Here is an 18847-nt window from a genome sequence, read left to right as displayed (position 1 = left end):
GTGCCAAAATAATCGATTCATATAAGAATCACAATTCTCATTTAATACAATTCAGAATCGATATAAAATGTCCCAAAATCGATAAAAAAAATGAAACGAATCTGCTGGCTGTCGGCCTCCGTTTCCTTAGAATTTAAAAGGCAGCATGTTTTCTTGTCTGTAACAACATCTATTGCACGTCTGTCTGTCCTGGGTGAGGGATCCCTCCTCTGTTGCTCACCCTGAGGTTTCTCAGATTTTTCCCTGTTAAAAGGGTTTTCCATGGAGTTTTTCCTCAGTGAATGTGAGGGTCTAAGGGCAGAGGATGTTGTAATGATGCCATGTGAAGCCCTTTGAGACAAACTGTTTGTAAAAACGGTTTATACAAATGAAATTGCCTTGCCTTGCACTGTTCTTTCAAATAAAGAGGCACTTTTAATTTTGTTACCTAAGCAATATGTGATACTTTTATGCAACAGTTTCAACAATTCCATCTAAGCATGGATAAATGTTTAAAACTCAATAAATGTGAAAAAGACACTTTAGTCATTCTGTCTTGCAAAGCAGACTGGACTGGAGTAGATCATGAGGATCAATCAGTCAATCAGCTGTTGTTGTCCTGCTCAGTCTCATTGGGATCGAAAAACAAACTTTCCATCTAGAAACAGAGTGGCTGGAGGAGGAGGAGGGAGTGGAGGGGCGGCGTCTTGGGAGCGATCCTGTAGCAGTGACACAACCCTTTGGACGGACTTTAATTATGGAAAGCGGGATGGATTATTTTTAATAATGTGTGTGCTGATTAGAGATTTTAATCCTCTTAGGGCTGCATGAGTCTTATATTTTCCTCTCTATTTCTGTATCGTTTACGGCGCCAGATATCCAGTGTTTTTCTGGCACGTTCGATTCCTGTCGCAACCAGAACACTTGGGTCAACTGATTTTTACTTTTTTATTTTTTCCACAGAATATCATCTATTACTAACCACAGCTTGTAATTTGGCAACATGCTGCTGCCAGTGCTGCTGTGAGATGATGAGGAGCAAATATATTTCACCCAACTGTGGGGAACATGTAGCTCAACCAAATGTGGCTTCAGGGAGAGGTTTCTTCTCCAGGCCTCCATGATATGGTTGATTTTTTATTTTCTATTTTTACCTCAGCTCCAGAACAATTGAGAATTGTTTCCCCTGCTATAAAAGACCCCAGAAGTACAACTACAGCATTTTATGTTCATGTACAAGCAGATGAGATAAGGTAAGGTAAGGTGAGATGAGATAAGGTAAGGTATGATAAGATAAGGTAATGTGAGGTAAGGTAGGATAAGGTGAGATAAGGTAATATTAGGTAAGATGGGATAAGATAAGATAAGGTAAGGTGAGACAAGATAAAGTGACCTAAGGTAAAATAAGGTAAGGTCATGTGAGATAAGACAAGGCAAGGTAAAGTGAGGTAAGGTGAGATGAGATAAGGTAATGTAAGGTGAGAGTTAAGATAAGGTATAAAGCAAGGGCGTCAGTTTACTTTGAAAAGTGATGGGGACAATGATTGTAGCCTACCTTTGTCCCGTCGTCACGACGTGAACGAGGGAGGATCTGATGGTGGCTCAGGTTTAGTGATGAGGAAACTGTCACTGCAGCTGCACATCTGTCAGCAGCTGCTCCAAACAGACACTAACTTTAATTTGAAGGGACAGATTAGATGTTGATTTTGTTAACAGTGACTTTGTTGCACCCAAACATTAAGCATATATCGGCTGCTGTCAGGTACAATCGACCTCCTCCCTCCCCCTCAGCCCCCCTCAAGAGACCCCTCTCGCCCCCCTTACCCATGGTGCGGCTTGAAAACTCCTATTTCTCCAAAGCGGGAGATGACAGAAAGAGCCTGAGAACTACTGTAACTACTGTAACATCGAGGCTACATTGTTGCGAGTTCGCTCCGGCAGAAGCTTCGCGCCGTGCACACTGTTTCGGCTGCCTATTTTGTCATAGTTTATCAACGTTTTTTCTTCATTCTTCATTAGGATAATGTTAAAGCAGTACTAAAGAACTTTCAGTTTTGGTTGAGTTTGGCGGCGCCAGTGGCCTAAAGCGGTAGTGTTTTGCCTGAAGGAAGACTCCATTTCCCATGAGCACCAGCGTGTAGCACCGTAAACATCCTGATCTCCCGGTGCATGGAAATTAACAGAAGACGTCCAAACTAAGTTTCTGTTACCAGCGGATCATTTCTCAGTAAACACACACAATCCTACAGAAAGGTGCTGCATTGCTGCTCCCTCCTCGTCGTGACTCGCAAAAGTGAAAGTGAAACTTAAGTGAGAGCCGGGGTCCTACCATGCTCCTCAAAGTTGCTTAGTGCCAGTGAAGGAGATACAGACCCCCTCAGGCCATGACAGAGGTGTCATTCAACCTGTTGTAAGTCGATGTATCATCACAAAAGTTATGAAAATATTATACGTAGGTTGAAAAGTTCCTTAGTGTTGGTTTAAGTTAATTTTGTGGTGGGGACAAAAATGTAGATAAGGTAAGGTGAGATAAGGTAAGATAAGCCTTTAGATTTAGCGCTCACCGGCGGGCAGTCTCGCAGTGTCACGGAGCGGATTCATGATAGTCCCCGCTGCAGTCAGAGACGATTAGTCGACTAATCGCCATAAGTGACGACTACTGGTCGACCAACAAAATCTTTGGTCGGGGGCAGCCCTAATCATTTCTGATACAGGTTTCAGTTGTTATTTGAAGAGCCCCTAAATCAAAAATTGATTTTTTTAAATTATTAACATATCAATATAGTGTTGGGTGTTTGGGTTCTGCTACAAGACATTTCAGCAGCGAAGTTGCTAATGGACGCCATAACTGAGCATTCTAGATTTGAAAATGCAGTTTCAAAGCCAGAGTCTGAAAAAGTTGGATTCAGTTTTTCAGCACCCAGTCAGATTTAATACGTCAGAATCCCTATCAACCAACCCCATTGATTTTTTTTGCATCTCATTTGTTGTTCACTTCACATCTACTTATACAACTAGATGTTCAATAATAGTATTGGTGGATGACGTGGCGGAGAGGCAGCATTGCCGCCATAACCACAGGAGACCAGGGTTTGAATCTCACTGTGAGCCTCATGTTTTGACATCGCCCGTCCTGCCCCATCACAGCTCGTCCTTCTCATTAAATGGGTTTCCTCTATATTTAGATTGAATTTCAACTGAATTTGGAGAATATTAGCAACTGAAGATTCAAATTTACGTCCACTCACACCCAAACCTCAAATGAAGAGGAACATAGACAGAACATGATGGAAAAAATGACATTAGTGTTTGTCTCATATATTGCGATGCATTCAGTGGCTTCACGTACATCTGAGTTTTTAGTTTTCCAACAGCGATGGACGCAGTGGAGTCGGAGGAGATCTGCGTCGTCTGTGCTCCTCCTGTTTATCGTCTCGTGTTTCCACGTGTTGAAAAGAGGTTGTGATGTTTTTATGAGCAGCGGTGCACTGCGCCGGGCTCCTGAGACTCTGCCTGCAGCTGAAATATACGGCGGTTATGTAAGATAACAGACAGACGTGTCAGCGTGAGTGATGATACGCTCACCCCGACAGCAGCCGTTAAACATGTGATGTGTTTATTTGCTGCGTTCGACTCCACATCCTGTCTCCGAGCGGGAGGGGAAGTGAGAACCAAAAAAAAAAAAAAAACCTGATGCTGTTCGTTACTGTGGAACTGGGAACCGGTCTGTTGCTCATTCGCTCTGGGAGTCTGCTTCCGCTGGACTTTTATTTTGACAGTTTATCACAAATTAATAGATTCTTTTTATTGTGTTTTCTGTTTTATAGCATTTTGGCCGTGTACGGTGGCCCAGAGAGCTCAACATGCTGCAGCTGAAGAAAACACATGCAGAGACATTCAAACTCACAACAGGAGTGTTTCCGGGGCTAATGCTAAGCTAACAGTATAATACTATGGGATATTGACGTTCTAATAAACCAAACAAACTCAGCTTATTGTCAAACCCACTAACAGGAAGACAACACAAGACTACACAATGGACCTTTAAATGTGAATATTTCTGGTTTCTTTGTTCCTTTATGACAATAATCTGAGTCTCTCTTTGGTTTGTGGTTTGAGAAACACTGATTGATATTTTTTTTTTTACATTTTTTAACATTTTATTGACCAAACAACTAATCGATTAATCATTTAAATAATCAACAGATCAATCGATAATAAAATTAATCATTAGTTGCAGCCCGACTGGTCCCGCACTTTATCGTGTCCCCAGAAACACATTACTATTGTGAATTCTTTCAGGTCATGTGTTGTCAAACTGATAATTGTCATTTCTCAAGCTGCAGTGTGTTGAGCCCTCAGGGCCCCGACCACCGTAGATATGGGATTTTTGGGTCCGACTCCGATATCGATATTTAGTACAACATTCAAGGACATAATTTCAAAAGTTTGAAGACACACGAAAAGTGTTAAAATCAGTTCATATTTTCAAACTGACACGTCTTCATCTGGTTAAAATTTGGAGCTTAAAAACGACCAAAGTGTAAAAAGTGAATGTGAATAATGTGATTTAAATGTGTCATCACATGACGCTGATTAGTTTTGAGAATTATTGGAAATATTTTGGTCAATGGAAGAAAGTGAACACAATATATAAAGTGGGTTTAGTTGGGGTTTTTTTCTTAGTAATTATACTTTTAAAGTTTTAATTTTCACCGAAAGAAGATAAGAAAACAAAGATACAAAAAACAAAATTGAACCCATTTTCTTGTATTATTGAATGTTTTTGGACTATAGATTTTTTATTTACTTACTTTTTTGTCTCCTTAAATAATAAACCTGAAACATAGAATATGTGATTATTAATAAATATTATAACAGAACTAAATATTCTTCCTCAGGCTTTAGTCGACGCACTGATGCGGAACTGTGACTGTGATCAGCATTAACATATTGGAGGGATTTACATGAAGGTTTAAAGAGATTATCCTGAAATGGACTCGATGTTATCACTGCTTCAGTTTCCTCTCTGGAGGTCAGTGATGGTGTGAACAACAGAGTGACGTCTCACTCAGCCGATAAACAATCGCTGGCTGAGCGCAGACAAACAGCCACGTCTCGTTATGTCTGTTATGAATTCGTGTTAATTAGCAACAGCCAGAGGAGATTTGATAAGAGATCTGCTGGCGTCAGTGGATCCTGCTGTTTTATGGCCAGAATCTGGGTCCAAAGTGGAACTGGTCCCATGTTGAAATCCAGTGTGTTTCCTGTCAGGTTTATGTTCGTTCAGGTAAAGTTGAGTGGATGTAACTTGGTTGGAACATTGTGTTCAAACATTTAATTATTTCAATATGTTTGAAACGTGTAGAGTTGTAAATTACCTTCTTTTATTGTTTCTGACCTCACAAAGTCCAGGTGAGATCAAATTAAGTTGGTGTTTTTGGGCTTTTTGGCACATAAAATTACAGTACATAAAGACAACCCATACAAGTGGACAAGAAATAACAACAAATAGCAGCAGAAATAGGTTAAAAGAAAAACAAAAAACAAATCAGGCGCAGACATTTGCATTGAGTGCTTGTATCGCACATGGAATAACGGTTTTCTTATAAATATTCTTGCTTTTTAACGTCTCTACACCTATAACGCCTAAAATACACTGGATGCGGAACGGCTGCAGATCCGCTCCGGTACGGCGGCGGAGCCGTTACGTATTAATTATAATCACCGTGGCAGCGTCCACCGACTCCGGGTCCGCTGCGTCGTGGGTCCGGAACGGCACCGGCATCCGGCAGCCCTCGCAAAAGATACGCAGAGCTTCTATTTTTGCCGGACGCCGGAGCACGGCGCATCAAGCAGCACAGAGCAGGTCGTGTATGACAGGAAATCGTGGGCAAATTACAAAATAAAACACCCGGTTAATTTTCAAAATAAAATACACCATGTTTACAGCGGAGCATATTTCCTGCTTTACACCTTGAAAACGTTGTAATGGGCAGTGACCGGCCTGAAGTCAGCAGCTCGGAGGTTTTCAGACATAATTTCACCCAGTTTACACCATGGAGATAGTGATTGTAAAATCAAGTCAGGTCAGCACCAAGTTGTTTCTCTACTCCTCCTCTGGATTAAATTAATTGTTTTTGATTTTATGGTTCACTTTATGGAAACTACAACCCGCTTTATCGCGAGATCACGTGTTCCCGCTGTGCGGCGGAGCCGCAACAATCAACATCACGGACGGAACCGGTGTGAGTTGACGGAGTCGGAGTACGCAGCCGTTCCGTAGCGGAGCCGTTTCGGAGTCGTTCCGCATCCAGTGTATTTTAGGCGTAATAATCAATTTAATATCTAAATCAATAAATGTAAATAAAGATTGACGACACTCTTCTTCTTCTTCCAGATGTCTAAAAATGCCAAAATATACTGTAAACCAGTGCTGCCGTCTAACATCTGTAAAGCTATTTGGAGGCCAGAGTCTCCATAGTAACAATCTGGGGATGGGGCTTAGAGGCATCAAGGCCCCGCCCATTCACATGCTCGACCCAATCACATCCATCAATTCTCAACTAATTAAAACCAAAGCATATTAGAAAAATCACCACTTGAACATAGAATAAACAGAAACATGATTATTTTGTTATCCACTAACATGTAGATACCACAGCCGGCCACCAGGGGGCGTCAAGACGACCCATAAGGGAGCTGCCATGTCGTCCATCTTTATCTACAGTCATTTGATCTCCACTTGTTGCTCTGCACACGAGTGGCTGAAAGGGTTTTTTTGTTTCATCTTTATTTTGATAGTTTTTGTTTTATTTTATTTTTTAATCTTTGCAAACTCACAACTTCCTGACACAGCGAGCTGAGCACTGATTTGAACGTTTCTTTCGAAGGTGTACAATGTGAGTGGATGTTTTTTTTTTTAGTGATGATCTGTCTTATGAAATGATCCCGAAACATCTGCGCCCCTTTAAAGCCGTGATTATAATGAGGAGAGTTCCCGTTAGGCCTTCAACCAATTGTTGTCTGGTATTCTTGGCATGCGCTTCATTTTCTTTTAATCATATCTGTCTGAACAGAGTCAGAGTCAAAAACCTGGAAGAGAAAAGAACATGTTGGAGCTTCGTGCCCTCAATTAAAAGCAGAGCCCAGCCCGGACCAGACAGTGTCAGCATTTTAATTTAAACTCAGAGTGTGAAGCTGGATTCAGACCCCGGCTTAGTCTGTGTCTGGGGGAATAAAAAAAAAAGACACTGTGACAGTATTTTTATTTGCTGCCATTCGTTAAAGGTTTAAATTGTCTTCATATATAACCACACGGAAAAACAATTGTCCTTATTCGTTAGACTACGAGCTGCCGGACACGACGACCCCCCCTCTGCATTTATGTGGTGTTAATTATCTGTATTTTATTAGAGCTGTAGACAGATTTCTTTATTTTATTTGCTTGGCGTGAGTGAAGTATGTGGTAATAGTTGGAGGTGTTTGGACCTCACAGGCCTCGGTAGAGTTTTAACGACCGCTCTGAGGTCAAACCACAGGGTTTGGAGGGGCCGACTGCCCACTTCTATATATAAATGGATGTAAGCTGCGTCGCAGGCATTTGAGAAAATATTGTGATAATCGTCACTAAACCTCGTTAATCTGGACGTGCTAATTATACATGCATGTGGTGGGAACATTGTGTGAACACCGCAGCCTTATATGCTAATTCTTTAAGCATCGCTTTTATTTGATGCAGCCGTTAACCAGACTCAGTAAAAAATACTGTGAAGCACTTAGAGAGCAGGAAGTCTTCAGCGGCCCACCCAAACTCTCACACGATTTCACACCCACGCCCTCTTTACCGAGGATGTAAGAAAATATTGATATATTAAAGCCCCAGTGTGTAACTTATTTGGCTTTTTATTAGCAAAAATCAAATATGTCTTTCATAAATACGTATTTCACTGAAGTCGAATCACAGCCGCATACAAATGAAAGCTTTCTCGTACCTTAGAATGAGTTGTTACAAGTCGTTACAAACACATAAGTGGGCGATGCACCGAACCGAGGCGGCCATGTTGCATCGCCATTTTTTATGTTGAGTGGCAGCGCGACCGTAGGTAACCACGGAAACTCAGCGGAGTTGTCGGCTCGGGGAGAAAGTTTTCCAGGTAGCGCCTGTTAAAACTGTCACCACTGTGTAGTGTGAGGAAGGACGGAGGCACTGGTGTTGCATTCAGGTGCAGTCAGGCAGACGGCCGTCGGCAAACCAACCGGATGTCATTTTACTTGACGGGGGAAAGACGGTAAAACGTGGGTCAGGTAAACAATACGACATCACCATGACAACATATTGTCACGCCTGTATTGTTTTGCCTCGTGCAGGTGGACCACTTGTTTACATCCTGTTACATGCAGCGTCTGTTGTCTGTCTGACGTCTGCCTGATTTCACGTGAATGCAACATCAAGAATACGTTCAGATATGCAACCGCACCGCTAGATGGGGGGAATTCCTACATACTATACCTTTAAAATATTGTGATAGATACTGTATCGATTCTTTGGTTTATTTTTTATCAATTTATATATATTTTATCAATAGTTGTTGGTTTATTTGTTGTGTTTAAGCGGACAAAACTTTGTGTGAAGATGTATCATGTTACAGATTTAATTTATTTTTCATGTTTATCTTTTCTTTCCTGTCGGCACACGTACATTTTTTACTTTTTCTTTAAAAGTAGTATCATGACGTAGGATGTTATAGAAACTGTGAAATACAGGTCAACTGTATTTGTTGTGTGTTTTTCTAAAAGTCTAAAATGTGTTATATATATATCGTGTCACCAGATTCTTTACCAAAACGCGGCTCTGACCCCCTTTTTTTTACTGCTCGTGTAGCCGAAGATATATCTGGCCCTCTGCGTTGTGTTTCTCACGGCCTGGCCTAGGTGGGTTTGATCCCACGACCTCCCGCACCGGAGGCAACGATGCTAACCTCTTTGCCAAGAGGTTGACAACCGCTTGGCAGGTTGGTTAGCATGTCCTTTATGGGTGGAGTGAGTGCACATCCATTACACTCGCTTGTTGCTCACTGAACCATATTTTCATAGGATTTCAATGACTCAAAACCTTTCCAAGATGATGTAAAAGGGATAGTTCAACATTTTGGCGAATATGCCCATTGCCATAATCCCTATAGTCTAACGAGTAGGTTTGTTACCTTTAATTGTCGGTGCAAGCTATTTTTAGAACGGCGGAGCAGAGCCGCGAGCTGCTCAGAGCTACGCTATGGAGGCTAATGGGATTTCTTGGTTTCCCTCATCAAACTCATCAAATACAAAATCCAACAACTCCAAAACGCTGGTGGACAAGTTGTTACCTGCACATTCACCACGCTATGAGATAATAACAGAACGTTACCAGACAGAGTTGTTTTAGAGGAAAATACAGAGACTGCTTGATGAAAAACTGTCCCTGACGGGAATGCGCATCAGCGGTTTTGCATGAATTTACCTCCAAAATGTTGAACTGTCCCTTTAAACACTGTCGCTCACACAAATCATTTCCTGTTGAAGTTGCTGAGACCCTCATAATCTGGCAATGTAGCGGTCGCTATAGGCATTGAATGGACGTAGGGGGAACATTGTTGATGTTATTATGTAGCATCTTGATTGTATCGGGTTTCTTTTTTTTTTATTGTAACAACACAACATCTTGTCTCAACACCTCCAGTACAAAAACAAAATAAGGTTTATCAGCATTTGTAGAAGTTGTGAAAGAAAAAGATGAAAATAAGCCACATAGAGCCACACACCAGCACACTTAATCCAATTTCCAGTAAATCTGACCTGGGGGCCTGTACAGTACACTGCACCGCACCTACATGTAAAAACAAGTTATTACGGTATTACACGTCAGCTGGGATGTTTCCATGTATTTTCTGTTGGAAACGACCTCTTTCATATCGGCCGTGCACATACAACCAGAATCAGAAATGATTGAAAACAGATTTATTACACAACCTGGTTAAACAGCTACCAGGAATTCACTTGGTGGTGATGGGTACCGGGCACGGTGTGTGTGACATACACTGACAAAAAGGAACATAATATATTATATATTTATATAAAATATGTTTTAATATATAAAGAAAACAACTTAACCCTCCTTTTACCCCTGGATATTTTCGTCCACCTCTCACACTTTCCCAACTCCCCAATGAAAGGTCACTGGGGCCTAATTTTTGGCGAGGAGGTGTATCTTTGGGTAAACTCTGGATGTCCCGAATTTCAGAATGAAAGTCCTTCTTTTGGACCCGTAATGAATTTTTACAACATCCATGACCCTTCAAGTTGACAAAATTGGGTTTTTTAATGTAAAAACAAAGTAAAAATTTTAACTAACAGATATCACCATGAAACTTCCCAAGTTTATCACTTACATTAAGACAAATCTTTTGTGTAAATGAGGCAATATCTGATGAAATATGCGCTAATTTCCAGAACCAAAATCTGAACAATGGATAAAGCCCCTTTCAAAATTCTTGTTTTATTTTGTTGACATATTCGAGTCAGAAGTTTTCACCAAGGGGATTTTGGAGATCTCTCTTTTTTTATCACTAAAATACTGTCACCAGCCATAAAGCCCATAGAGCAGCAAAAACAACTGGCCAGGAAGGGGTTAAAAATTTAGAAACCCATGTCAAAAGTGATTTTCATGTTAGTCAAGACCCAGCCCTATATGTATCACAAATATTTTTAACTGATGTCTACATTCTGTCCAGGGGTCATGGAAGTGGCTGACAGATATGAGAAGAGTAGTGGATCTGTTGAACTGTGAAGCTCTTTCAGAGTCAGAAACACCGTCAGCGTCGGAGCTCTGGCGTCCGTCGCGCTATTATAAAATACCACGGGGTGAAAATATGCAAAATAGTGGAAACCAAGAATGGTGGCTGGCACCGCCGGTCCTCTGGTTTTCTCAGCGGAGCGGGGGGAAGCGTCCAGAGCGAGCTAATGAAATAACTTCATTAAGGGCCCACATGAAGCGAGCGAGCACCAGGCAGAACATTGAGCCCTGAGGGAGGTCGCTGGTTCTCTTTAGAGGTTTTAAACAATATTGCGTAACAGCATCTGCACGGCGTTAAACATTTTTTCTGGGGTGTCTGCAAGTCCTGGAAACGACTCGCTCCTCACAAGGATCTGAAACGGTCCCGAGGCCTGGAGCAGCGCCGGGATGTCGACTTCCTCTCCGCTCAGTCGTCACCGACGTCTTCACGGACGACTGGCGTGTTGTTTTTAGCTTTGGGCTGTAAATAAATTTCCTCGGCCGCTCTGGTTCTGTTTGTGTTAAGGGGAGACACTACAGGTGAATAGGGTAAACATTTTAACTAACAGATATCACCATGAAACTTCCCAAGTTTATCTCTCACATTAAGACAAATATTTTTTGTATGACAAGTTTTGTCAAATTTTATGTTTAAATATATAAATGAGTTAATATCTGATGAAATATGCGCTAATTTGCATACATTTCCAGAACCGAAATCTGAAAAATGGATAAAGCTACTTTCAAAATTTTTGTTTTATTTTGTTGACATATTAGAGTCAGAAGTTTTTACAGAGGGGATTTTGGATACCTCTTTTTATTTTTCAAATTTCGCCATGTTTTTGGGAATAAAATGTTGTATAAATCAGGCTGTGAATGATATATCAACAATCCCCTCTGTAAAAACCTTCAGAATATAGACAGGAATAAAACTGAAAGGTTTGGTGTCTGTAAGTGCCTCTGAAGTGGAGATTTCTAGCTCTGAGTCTGAAAAACTCATTCTGAGAAAACGGTCTTTAAAGACTTGTAGCCTACTGTAAAACTCCATAGAGTGTTAATGTAAATCGTACTTTTATGATTGGTTGCAGATACGGAGGAAATGACAGTTGTTGGAGCCTACATCATTGTTCAGGAGAAAGAGCTTTACAATGACATGACATGACATGGGTCAGACTAACTTTTAGTGAATTTAGGAGAAATCTACCAACAAAAGAGACAAAATGAAGTAAAATAACCACCTTAATGTGGATTTTCTACCGTTTCTTTTGACTTTTCTGAAAGAATACATGTTAAGGAAGAAAAAATAGCCCAAAATCTCAAAATTGTGAAAACAGTGCATGAAAAAACAGTGTTGTTGCCTGTAGTGTCTCGCCTTAAAAAAAGAAAGGTCAGGTCACAACGAGAGGGTCAGAGAGAGTCTCCCAACGACGCGCCGCCGCCGTCTGTTGAGTCTGCTGGTCACATGACCCTGAGGTCCAGGAGTCATGTGCAGCTCAGTCTGGGTCTGTTTAAAAAAATCCCTGTGGGAACGAAACAGGTGACGTTTTAAAAAGCAGCGAGGACGAGATCGGTCGGAACGGGTCAGGTCAGGCGTGAGGGGAAAAGATCAGGAGGTTAAACAACTGTTGTCAAGGTTACAAAAACACTTAACGTGCTGGTTGCTGGTGCAGCGAGAACACTAAAGAAGATGAATGAGTCCGCACACCAAAAAGCTCCCTTTGATAAGGATTTATTTGGTGTGGTCTGGTGTGAATTTTACAAAATATTTTTTTCAAAACAGATCAGATATTCAACCAGAAAAATAGTATCAATGAGAAAAACATTTTCAATAAGATAAATCTTTATAAGTTACATGGTAGAAAGAAGACACTCATATACATACAGTAGCCTATATATGTAGAATACAAAATAAGCAGGCAGAGTCGTAGCATTATACAGTAAGGACACAGCAAACTTACTATAATAAAGAGCCGCCTCTGTCTACTCTTTTTAAAGATCAAAAGACCACCAATAGTCAAAAAATACCCATAGATGACTGTCATAGATAAAAAACATATGCAAAGATAAATACAGTCAAGATCAGAGAGACGTGAGGGCAGGAGAGTTACAAACAGGGTCTAATATCCAAATTTTACTTTACTAGAATTTTTTTTTTTTTTTTTTTTTTTTTTTTTTTTTACTTTTTTGAGAATTTTTACCACTTTTTTCTAGAAATGTTTAAATGTTTTTGGATATTTCCCAAAATTCACGCCATTGGCCCTAATTTGAATGTACATTGACCTAACAAAGTAATGTTCTTCAGGGTCTAATATCAAAATCTTCATTGAGGCCCCTAGGAGACATGTGTCCAGAGTATGTTCAGATATTATTAGGTCGGGTGGTTTTTCCAATATATGCTAAGCCGCATGGACATTTGAGCATGTATGACTTTGAAAGGTTGACACGAAATTGCTCCTTTGATGTTAAATTTCTTACCAGATCGAGGATGGTAAAAATGTCTATTTTTTTGAGAAAAGTTGCATTGTTGACAGCGGCCTGGTGCAGAGAGATCACAGGACCTGAACCTAACCACTGCTGTGTGTGTGTGTGTGTGTGTGTGTGTGTGTGTGCTGCAGGTGGCTGGACGTGGGCGTGGCCAACCTGACCTGTAGGCGCTACTGGGTGCTGTACCTGCAGGTGGTGCAGGAGGCCGTGTGGCCCGGCGGCGCTCTGCCCACGGCGCCGCTGGAGGAGCGCAGCCAGACGCAGAAGGACGACGCCAGACAGCAGGCGCTGGGCTGCCTGATGAGACTGCTGCCAGGTGAACACACACACACACACACACACACACACACACTGCACTGCCAGTTACACTGTGGTATGTCATCCTCCACATGTTGATGTTTTTCCAGATGTGGTGTCAGACATGTTGGGCTCAGACAAGTACAAACTCAGCTGGAAGATGGCGCTCGACTCTCTACAGGACCCCTACATCAACAGGTGCTTATACACACTGTACTACACACTGTAGCCTACTACAATGGTTCTCAAAGTGGGTCCTTGAGAGGGTTCAAGGGGGTCTTCAACTTTTTCTTAAATTTTTTTTGGAGAATCTTTTTTTTTTTTTTTTTTAGACATTTTTCCACTTTTTCTAGAATTTTTTAACTTTTTTGAGAATTTTTTTTAGACATTTTACCACTTTTCCTAGAATTGTTTCTGAGAAAACTTTTTTTTTCTTTTTTTTTTTTGAAATCTTACCACTGTTTTCTAGAATTCTTTTTTTTTTTTGAGAATTTTTACCAAATGTTTTTGGAGAAATACAATAACAGTATTTCCCAATATTCATGCCATTGGCCATAATTTGAATGTTGGACTAACAAAGTAATGTTCTTCAGTCTTGGAACAAATATTTGTGTATTTCTGCTTCAAAATTTTGTCCAATGGGAGTCAATGGTCTATCTGTGTCATTTCCTAAACTTTTTCACATCAAGGACCCCTAGGTCCTAGGTCCCTCATACTACACACTGTACCTTTATACCGTATGTAGCTTTAACACAAACATCTACCTTTATACTGTATGGAGCTTTAATACGAACATCTACCTTTATACTGTATGGAGCTTTAACACAAACATCTACCTTTATACTGTATGGAGCTTTAACACAAACATCTACCTTTATACTGTATGGAGCTTTAAAGCAGAAGTAAGTGGTCCGGTCGTTTTCGCTAATGCTGCGTTCCAGGCAGGCTTTTGAAATCGTAAATTACAGCTTCAAGTCACAACTTACGACTTTGTAGCGTTCCAGGCAACCCACTCGTGTTTTTCCGACCTGTTTTACCGGTGAAAGTCACTATAACGGCCACTCGTAACTTCCGACCGGTGAACTCGTACCAGATCGAACTGGTACGACTTCACGGTCGGAAAAATACGAGTTTCCTTGAACGCACCATAACAGTCCTCGTCCCTACGTCACCACATTCACGGCGTCCCTTGGCTGCACACACAGCCCTGCATGCCGTTCTCTCTCCTCATTGGATAAAAACTGTAGGATACGATAAATGTTTTCTCCTCGACTCAGAGCAGAGCAGAGGGACTGACAGACCCGTGTTTCAGTCCAAACACTCTATGTAAGTGATTGCTGTCGGAAGATATAACTATTTAAGACTTATATTAACACAAATATATCACTCACTTCTGCTTTAACACAAACATCTACCTTTATCTTTATGTAGCTGTAAACGTGTTCACGTCTGTCAGGTTTTTTGTTTACTCTGATGTTCCCTCTCTGTTTGCTGACTCATGCTAACGAGCAGGTGTGTCTAATAAAGTTGTCATGGAGGTTATGATCTCATTCACACTCACCTGGAGCTCTAACGTGTGGACAGACTCGTCCACTAAACAACAGCTGAACCGTTCACAGATGTAGAGTTAGAATCAGTCACTTCCACTTAACGTGGAGTCTAACAAACTCTGTTTTTCTTGTTTTTGTGTTAATCAGCGAGAAAAAAAGCTGATTTCATGGTTAAAAATCTGGATGTTGCACGTTAACTACCTGCAGACAGGGACAGTGTGTCTCTCTCTCTCATTTGGATAAATTGACCACATGTTAGGGATTGAAACGGTTACTTAAAAACAGAAATTGGAGCTGTTAAAGTTAATGCGGTAATGCAATAAACCTTAGTCGGAGCCTGTCTTTGTATACAGTCTATGGCCACTGGGTTTGTCACCCGTCCGTTGAAATATAGTAACGTCGTCAGTAAAGTTGAAAAATAAAGGACTCATGTCATTATTGTTATTGATAAAGAATCCATTTCTGAAGGTCAAAATGAATTATATATTTTACTCTTTGGTCCACATTGAGAGGAAACCAACAGTATAATTTCATTTTTTATCTCTCATTTTGTTAATGTGGTACAACAGGTGCATTTATTCATGTATAAATCTAATGATATATAATGTATTTATTATGACTCTTCTGTCGCATCTCACTGACTCCAACTGAAATAAGATTTTATCCCTTTGTTTGTTTGTCAGACTGAATCTGTGTTTGTGTATTAGATCTGCAGTTCCCAAAAAGTATTATTCTTGTTTTGTTCAGATTTAATGACAAAACAAGTTTATTTCTATCAAATAATAGTTTAAATTTTAATACCTTCAGTTTGTCTTTGTCTTTATGTATGTATATACCTATATATTAGAGATATAAAGATTAGTGATAATATATTAGAATAAATCCAGCTAAATAAACTTATAAATTAACTTATTGTTTAGATTATAATGACAAGGAAACTTTAAAGCTAATTTATGAATATAATATCCTTTTCGGATATGAAAAATCGAATTATTTTCATTTTCTTTTCTTTTTTTTAATGTATTTTTAATTTCTTTCTTCAGTTCATCCACACACAAAAAACAAAACATACCCTCTCATGCGTACATATACTGATTAATACAATAGTAAACGATGTTACTAGTCATCGAATCAGTAAAAATAACATAACACAAGTATCAAGTGAGTAATGGAGAAAAAAAAAGTAAATAACTAAATAATATATTATAATAATAAAAAATAACATGAAACAGCTATAACACAAAAAATAAAACACAAGCACAGATAGACACGCTGCCTCCTTGACATTTGGTCAGACGAAAACGTTTATCAGATGCTGGAGAGGACGCACCCGTCGCCGTTAAGGATGCACATTCTTAATAGTTTTTTTAACTGATAGCCTAACAGAAAGTTGTTATACGATTAATAACCGTTAACAGAAATAAATGTGACTAGGCTTAAATGCCGATCGGCAACGCGGCCTCCTGAGAGAATGATTAGCCTATGTTTTTTGTTTGTTTGTTTTTTGCTGTGCCGTCCTATTTTTCTTTTCTTTTTTTAACGCACCATCCTTCAGACTAGGTGTCAACATCTACACGTGTAAACGGGTACATGGATAACAAATCATAGCCTAACCGTTTAGAAACCCCCCCCCCCCCCCCCCCCCCCCCCCTCCTCCTCGTTCATTTCTCATCAATATTTTTAGGGGTGATAATGTTGCCTGAAAGCTTCAGATAATAATGGAACTGCGTGTCAATCCCCCCTAACTTTATCTCCGCGTAGCCTACCCGTCTCTTTCCAGCTGTCCTTTCAAAATAAAGGCCGAGTAGGCCCCCCCCCCACCCACGTGGAAGATCCCGCTGAACATTTTTATCCAATGATTGAGCGACTGTGGGACACACGTGCTGTTGTTTACAAAGTTGATCCGCTTGTGAAAAAATGCAATGTGAATACAAACCGCACCAAGTAAAAAAAAATGTAGTCCGCACCAAAGCAAGTGAACTATCGGACTTTCCTGGTGTGAATACGCCCATAAGACTCACACCAGCTTCATTATCGTTGCTTCGTGTTAACTAACGTCTTGTTCTCCGTGTTTTTCCGTGTGTTTCCGTAGACACCTGGTCTTCTGCATCCTGGACCTGCTGCTGGAGTTCCTGGTTCCTGAGCGTCCGGACGAGAACTTCCAGAGGAACCTGCTGCAGACGCTTAGCAGGAACCCGGAGAAGCTGCTGTCCTGAGGAAGAGGCTCCGGGTCGATATGTTTACACACACACACACACACACACACACACACACACACACACACACACACACACACACACACACACACACACGGTGCATTTGAAGCAGCTTTAATCGCACGTCGGCGCCTCGTTCCTGTTTGATCTCACTCTGATACAAACATGTGGCAAAGCTTCATCCAGCCGCTTCCTGCCGGCTCAACTCCCCGGCTTCGGCTAAACTCACTTCAGATGGTTTTCACTATCACCCCTCACACACACACACACACACCTCCCCCCTGCAGACCTCACACCTGCCGCCGCTGCTTTTTCTCGCCAACGTCAATCTGAAAAGTCTCTGAAGGGGATTTGGATTTGGATTTAGCGTCACTGTTTGTTGGATCTGACGCTTCCTGAACCTCAGCTTCACCGGGTCGACCATCATCACGTCAGCACTTTCTCGACTACACACGTGCACAAACTTTAATCAAACGTGTAAATTTGATCTAGTTTATAAATGTATTATGTGAAATTGGCTGTGGCTCGGCTACAGGAAGTTTTTGAACCATTTGCCTTCAAGTTTTAAAAGCTTTTTTTTTTTTTCGTTTTCTCCCCCTGCACATCGTCCAACCCTGAGATCCGACAGCCGATACGACTCTGATCTGTTTGTCTCAGGAAGTTATTGAAGCTGTGGACACTGATAATATTAAAATCTATGATCAATATAAAATAAAAACCTCATGCTCACTGAGCTCAGTGTTTAATCCAGTCAGGTAGAAGTGTGATAATGCAACAATAAGCACACATATAGTGACGTCATTACTCTGGTTGCTATGGTTACAACAATAAGGTCAGGTTAAGGTTTAGGAAACATAAGAAGGTTTTATAAGGACGACTTTAACCTTTAGACGACCTTTGTTGTCACAGTAACAGTAGCAACAACATCATGGATAATAGAAAACAACATGAGCAGCTACTTTCCTGTCATAATCGCTACGGCCACTAGATGTCGCCTAGCAACCAGATGTAACTATGAGTCATAATGAGCAGCAGCAGCAGCACAGTCGACCTGTGAGCTCATATCTCCTTTTCCCCCATCCATCATTTCAAAGAGTTTCTAGTTAAAGGGATAGTTCAACATTTTGTCAAATTGGCCCATTGCCATAATCACTATAGTCATAGCAGTAGGTTCGTTACCTTTAATTGTCGCTGCAAGCTATTTTTAGAACGGCAGAGCAGAGCCGTGAGCTGCTCAGAGCTACGCTACGGAGGCTCATGGGATTTCTTGGTTTCTCTCATCAAACTCATCAAATACACAATCCAACAACTCCACAACGCTCTGGTGGACAAGTTGTGACCTGCACATTCACCACACTATGAGATAATAACACAACGGTACCAGACAGAGTTGTTTTAGAGGGAAATTCATGCAAAACCGCTGATGCGCGTTGCCTTCAGGGACAGTTTTTCAGCAGCAGTCTCTGCATTTCCCTCTAAAACAACTCTGTCTGGTAACGTTGTGTTATTAT

General features: G+C 40.8%; 1 protein-coding gene across 1 annotated transcript in view; it reads left to right on the top strand.

Annotated features, from left to right (window-relative positions):
- snx19b (sorting nexin 19b) overlaps positions 1–18563 on the top strand; it is a 55107-nt gene extending 36544 nt beyond the window's left edge. The window contains exons 12-14 of the mRNA XM_083984995.1: positions 13405–13589; positions 13681–13768; positions 17213–18563. Coding sequence (XP_083841121.1) covers positions 13405–13589; positions 13681–13768; positions 17213–17336 — 397 coding nt within the window. The 3' untranslated portion in view covers positions 17337–18563. The remainder of the gene's footprint in view (positions 1–13404; positions 13590–13680; positions 13769–17212) is intronic.
- The last annotated feature ends 284 nt before the right edge of the window (positions 18564–18847 follow it).

This window comes from Trachurus trachurus, assembly GCF_905171665.1.
Source record: "Trachurus trachurus genome assembly, chromosome: 13".
In the NCBI taxonomy this organism is placed as follows: Eukaryota; Metazoa; Chordata; class Actinopteri; order Carangiformes; family Carangidae; genus Trachurus; species Trachurus trachurus.
The sequence above is the reverse complement of the archived record's forward strand: the minus strand, read 5'-3'. Positions and strand labels throughout refer to the sequence as shown.